Genomic DNA, 5356 nt, shown 5'->3' on the forward strand with positions numbered 1-5356 from the left:
TGGGGAGGGGCGAAAACCTGGAGAGTTCCGAAAAAACAAGCAGGCATCTTCCCAGAAGTTTGGACAAGATTTCCCCAGGGCCAGTGTGTGGGTTCCTCGGAACTCATCCTTCCGAGCCACTGAGATGCTCTTGCTTCGCTTAAGGATACAGATGGCCAGATAGAAAACACAGGAATCGAAACCTCGCCTCGCTGTAATTCCCACCGCCCTGTGCCTGCCTTCCTCCTGCCCCTTATTTCCACTGTCTTCCATCCCAACCTCTCTAGGATCGTAAAATTCGGTCTAATGTTGTTGTGGGGAAAGCTATTTCGCTGCACCGCTGAGTGCAGCCCCCAGCCTCCTTCCCTGGTAGCAGCCAATAGAAACAAAGATCTTCACTGGGTGGGCGGTACGTCTTTAGGGGTCCAATGGTAGTCGAGAACAGTTGAGCATTTTACCAGTCACGCCGCTGAGTGGGCGGGGCCTCCTGCCAGGACTTGAAGCCTCTCAGGCAGGGTGGGCAGGCGGATCGCTGGCTGTGAATCCATGTGGCGGGTACCCTGGACCCTGGTAGCCCGGGCGGCACGTGGGCCTCGCAGGTGGGGTTACCCGGGAAAGGGGTGAGACAGTGTGGGGCGCTACTTGGGCCCCAAATTCTATCCCTGGAGCCTGGGGACCCAGTTTCCTGCGGCATAACCACCTTTCCAGTTCTTCCAAACCCCAATTTCCTCATCTTTCTGTCGCAGAGCCCTAGGTCACCCGGCTTCAGAGTCCTCAATCAGGTCACCCTCTGGTCTCAGTCCCTCCCAACTTGTCTATTCCCGCAGAGCCTCCGAACCCTTGATCCCTCTGCCACACTGCGGCAGAGCCTCCCAGATGCACTAACTCTCTCCTCTCCTGTCCCAGACCGTGCACGCGCCAGGGCAGTGGCTCCTCAGCCCCCAGATCCGGGTCCACCATCTTCGCGCTGAGCTCGGGTCAAGGTCGCTGCGGCATCGCAGTGATTCGGACCAGCGGCCCCGCCAGCGGCCACGCCCTCCGGAGCCTCACGGCGCCGCGGGACTTGCCCCCAGCCCGCAGCGCCTGCCTGCGTCTGCTCAGAGACCCCTGTTCTGGGGAGCCGTTGGACCGCGCGCTAGTGCTCTGGTTCCCAGGTGAAGGGCTCCTGTAGTTCCCATGAACCCAGTGTACCCCCTCCAGGCCTTTGCCCAGGCTGTGCTCTTCTCTGACTCCTCGCCACGCTAGGTCCCCAAAGTTTCACGGGTGAGGACTGCGCGGAGTTCCACGTACATGGAGGCCCGGCGGTGGTGAGCGGCGTTCTGCAGGCCCTGGGTGAGTCTGCAGCTTTGGGTTCAAAGTCTGGCTCTGCCAGTAGACCTGGGTGAGGACCATGGGCTCAGTACCCAGGACCGTCCCGCAGGCAGAGTGCCAGGACTAAGGCCAGCGGAAGCGGGCGAGTTCACCAGGCGGGCCTTTGCTCACGGAAAGCTGAGCCTGACCGAGGTGGAGGGGCTGGCGGATCTGATCCATGCCGAAACTGAGGCGCAGCGGCGGCAGGCCCTCAGGCAGCTGGATGGAGAACTGGGTCACCTCTGCCGTGGCTGGGCTGAGACTCTCACTAAGGCAAGTCCATTTTTTCCCATTGTATGCCTCAGAGACCCCATTTGTCCATCCCCTATGAGCCTCAGTCTGGCCCCTTAGGTTGGGCTGGACTTGGGCAAATGGGGGGCTGGGTTCCTGGGTGATCACAACACCTCCCTTCCCTCCCTCAGGCTCTGGCCCATGTGGAGGCCTATATTGACTTTGGGGAGGATGACAACCTGGAAGAGGGCGTCCTAGAGCGAGGTGGGTCTGCCTGTGGGTGGGGAGTGGGGATACCTGACATCTCAGCCCCCAGAAGCCCCCTCACTCCCTCCCTTCTGCTTTCCTCCATCCATAGCTGACAGCCAAGTGCAGGAGCTGGAGGTGGCACTTGGAACACATCTTCGGGATGCCAGGCGCGGGCAGAGGCTCCGCTCAGGAGCACACGTAGTGGTCGCTGGACCCCCTAACGCCGGCAAGAGCAGCCTAGTGAACCTGCTCAGTAGGTGGGAGGTGGGCAGGGGCAGGGCCTACTGCTAGGGGCGGGGTCAGGAGCTGGGGAACCGAGCTGTTCAGCTGTGGGGAAGGGGCCAGGGAGGACCAAAGCTCTGTCCAGCTTGGGGCTGGAGCTTGGGGGAGGGGTTCCCTCATCTTCACTGATCACACCTTTCTCTGACCCCCTCCCCCTTCCCAGGCCGGAAGCCTGTGTCCATCGTGTCCTCGGAGCCAGGGACTACCCGAGACGTGCTGGAGACTCCGGTGGATCTGGCTGGGTTCCCGGCACTCCTAAGCGACACAGCAGGGTTGCGGGAGGGCATAGGGCCAGTGGAGCAGGAGGGTGTGCGGCGTGCTCGCAAGAGGTGGGTGGGCAGACAGGGAGGTGGTAGCAGGAAATGGGCCCTTCCTCTCCCTTTCTCTGTATTGCATGTATTTTTCTTTGTTCTTGAATCACAAAATTAAGTGAGGAGCCCGTGATTTGGGGTGATTTGGGGAGGGCAGCCATTAGATTTTGACCTCTGCCCACATGCTCTGCCCCATCTTTCCCATTCTTCCTGGCCGTCTTGCTCTGCTCGGCTTCCAATGCTCTACTCGGCTTCCAATGCTCTACTCCCTCTCACATTCCCCCCAGCCCAATGTCCTTAACTGCCATATTCTAGGGTCATTGCTCAGTTGGTTCTCTTTGCTCCTCCAGGCTGGAGCAGGCTGACCTCATTCTGGCTGTGCTGGATGCCTCTGACCTGGCCTCTCCATCCAGCTGCAACTTCCTGGACATGGTTGTCAGCCCTGCAGGAGCCGAGAGCCCCAATGGGAACAGACAGCGTCTCCTGCTAGTGCTGAACAAGTCAGACCTACTGCCCCCTGGGGATCCAGACCCCAGTCCGGACCTTCCTCCACATCTGCTCCTGTCCTGCTTGACAGGGGAGGGGCTGGACAGCCTCCTGGAGGCACTGAGGAAGGAGCTGGCTGCAGTGTGAGCCACCCCTTCCTGCCCCTGCAGCCTCCCTCTACCCAAGTTCATGAGGGGGCTAAGCCACGGGCTCTGGGACACGTACCTGACTGCAGACTTAGTTTTTGTATCTGCAGAATGGGTATGATTCATCCCCGCCCTTTGAGTGGTGGTGGCAAAGGTTAAGAGCATGTTCTTTGTTCCTACCAGGTGTGGGGACCCATCCACAGGCCCACCACTTCTGACACGTGCAAGGCACCAGCATCACCTCCAGTGCTGCCTTGATGCCCTCGGCCACTACAAGCAAGCTAAAGACGTATCCCTGGCTGCTGAGGCACTGCGGGTTGCCCGGGGGCACCTGGCCCACCTCACTGGTGGAGGGGGCACTGAAGAGATCCTGGACATTATCTTCCAGGACTTCTGTGTGGGCAAGTAAAGAGACCGCTGAAATTTGGACCAGGCTGGGTGGGCGCTCAGAAGCTTTGAGGCATCTGGGAACAGCTTAGGCCAAGTGAGATTCTTCTCTCCTCAGGGAAGAACTTGACCCCAAAATGGTGAGTGAGCTCCCTGTTGCTGGCAATGACCAAGCTCTAGCTGGTCACATTCCCTTGCAGGGACTTGCTGGGGGTTCAGGCCCTGGAGTGGGGCTGAACAGAGGTCTTTTGGGGCACCTGATGCCAGAGGAATAACAATGGAGGGTTGGGAGGGAGGTAAGAGGGTCTTAGGGGTCTTTGTTTCATAGTTTTTAATTTATTTTGCAAATACCAAAGAAACATAAAAAACTTAGGTGATCTAGAAATGTTTAAATGTGGAAATCCACCCCCACTGGGGTCATGGCTTAACTTGTGTCCTTTTAGAACTTTCTCTTGAATGTATGCATACTTGTGGATGCACCTGTAAAAGACAAAAAAATTTTGTCTTGTATTTTCTATATACACTGTTTATTTATTGCTCTGCAAGTTGTCATTTCTTTTTTAGTATTAATCTCGAAATTTGCTTCTTGAACCTTAAAAGTGGCTTGTAAAATCCCGAGGCTCTACTCCCTCTCCAAGCTTAGTTTTCATTGATTCATTCATTCACTCAGTGAATATTTATCAAGCAGCCTGTATAGGCTAGAATTGTACATGTCATTTTGGTGGATTTTCATAATAGCACAATGTGGTGTGCATTTTGTTACAGTTCTATAGATGAGGAAACAGGCTCAGAGTCGTAGTAGGTTGTTGGAGATCTCAAGCTTTGGGATTTGCACATAGGTCTGTTCAACTCTAATTTGAGTTCACTGTAGGCCTTCTGTGCAACAGGCCAAGTGTAGGGTGCTGAGAACGTGGAGAATGAGCAGGCATCACCCCTGCCTTTGTTAGAGACATAGCTACTTCCAGTGAGGTCCGATGGCTGCTGTGCGAACTTACAATTAGGAGACCTGACCTGGTCAGGGACTGTGGGCTAGCTGCCCTGCAGCGGTGGCATTTATGCTGACATCTGAATGATGAGAAGAAGGAAACCAGGTGGAGGAGGCTCATGAGTGTCCCAGGCAGCAGGCACAGCATGTGCAAAGATCCCGAGGTGGGAACATCACGGTATGTTCAAGGAGCAGTGAGGTGGCCAGCGTGTCTGGAGCAGAATGAGTGAGGAGAAGACAGGTGGGAGGTGAGTTGGAGGAGGAGAGGAAGGGCCTGTTAGTGAGGCCTTTAATTTTGAGACTTATGGGGGGCCTGCTATAGTGGTGACAAACCAGCAGAGGGCGCCTCGCTCTAACAAGGGAGATGCCTGTCTGTTCTCTATCAGAACTCTGGCTGCCTAGGGTCCCAGAGATCTAGGGTCCCAGGGAGCCAGGCTTCCACACCCACCTGGCAGTGTGTAAATGGTCAACTTCCCTTGCCAGAGGCGGAAACTGAGTCTCAAATAGAGTCAGGATCTTTTCCAGAATCAGAAAACTGTTTCCACCTCCCACGGTTGAAGATACCACCTCAGGCTCCAGGGGACACATGAGCAGAGGCTGGGAGGTGTCCAGGCCCCACAAAGGAGGTCTTCAGGAGGTGCTTACCACCCAACTAAAGGGGAACCCCAACCCCAGGTCTTCACGGACTTCATTGCAATATGTCACTATTCGTTGAATTCTTTGCTTATTCAACAGCTGGGGTTGCCCCTGAATGGGGGTCTCTTGGAGGGAAAGGGTTTCTCATGAGCCAGGTCCGTGGATATCACTATCATGCTCATTTTGCAGAAAAGCAAACTGATGCCCAGAGAAGAAAAGCAATAATGTGAATCTAGTGAGTTTGGGTATCCAGATGTCATAGTGTGAAGAGGGTCCAGAGGGCTCCCAGAAAGGGTGAGTAGGGTCCGTGTAGG

At 55.8% G+C, this 5356-nt stretch overlaps 1 protein-coding gene across 3 annotated transcripts; it reads left to right on the top strand.

Annotated features, from left to right (window-relative positions):
* The first annotated feature begins 448 nt into the window (after positions 1-448).
* GTPBP3 (GTP binding protein 3, mitochondrial) lies at positions 449-3962 on the top strand. Of its 3 annotated transcripts, none has more exons than XM_015586253.2 (9): positions 449-578; positions 886-1133; positions 1225-1311; positions 1400-1602; positions 1752-1824; positions 1919-2062; positions 2255-2420; positions 2753-3031; positions 3218-3962. In XM_015586253.2, exons 1-9 carry the CDS (start codon positions 526-528, stop codon positions 3441-3443), a joined length of 1479 nt encoding a protein of 492 aa, XP_015441739.1. In that variant the 5' UTR covers positions 449-525; the 3' UTR covers positions 3444-3962. The 3 variants fall into 3 exon arrangements, with proteins under 3 accessions (XP_015441739.1, XP_024899605.1, XP_024899597.1); XM_025043837.1 differs by having other exon boundaries at positions 472-599; positions 1919-2035; XM_025043829.1 differs by having other exon boundaries at positions 475-599.
* Positions 3963-5356: the final 1394 nt, after the last annotated feature.

The sequence above is a fragment of the Pteropus alecto genome, unplaced genomic scaffold (assembly GCF_000325575.1).
Source record: "Pteropus alecto unplaced genomic scaffold, ASM32557v1 scaffold160, whole genome shotgun sequence".
In the NCBI taxonomy this organism is placed as follows: domain Eukaryota; kingdom Metazoa; phylum Chordata; class Mammalia; order Chiroptera; family Pteropodidae; genus Pteropus; species Pteropus alecto.

What these genes read in the sequence shown, in the direction of transcription:
- GTPBP3 (XM_025043829.1), top strand. Translation starts at nt 526, where the DNA reads ATGTGGCGGGTACCCTGGACCCTGGTAGCCCGGGCGGCACGTGGGCCT. An exon ending in GGGCTGAGACTCTCACTAAG is followed by an intron (nt 1,603 to 1,751) that starts GCAAGTCCATTT and finishes TCCCTCCCTCAG; the next exon opens with GCTCTGGCCCATGTGGAGGC. An exon ending in AGAGGGCGTCCTAGAGCGAG is followed by an intron (nt 1,825 to 1,918) that starts GTGGGTCTGCCT and finishes CTCCATCCATAG; the next exon opens with CTGACAGCCAAGTGCAGGAG.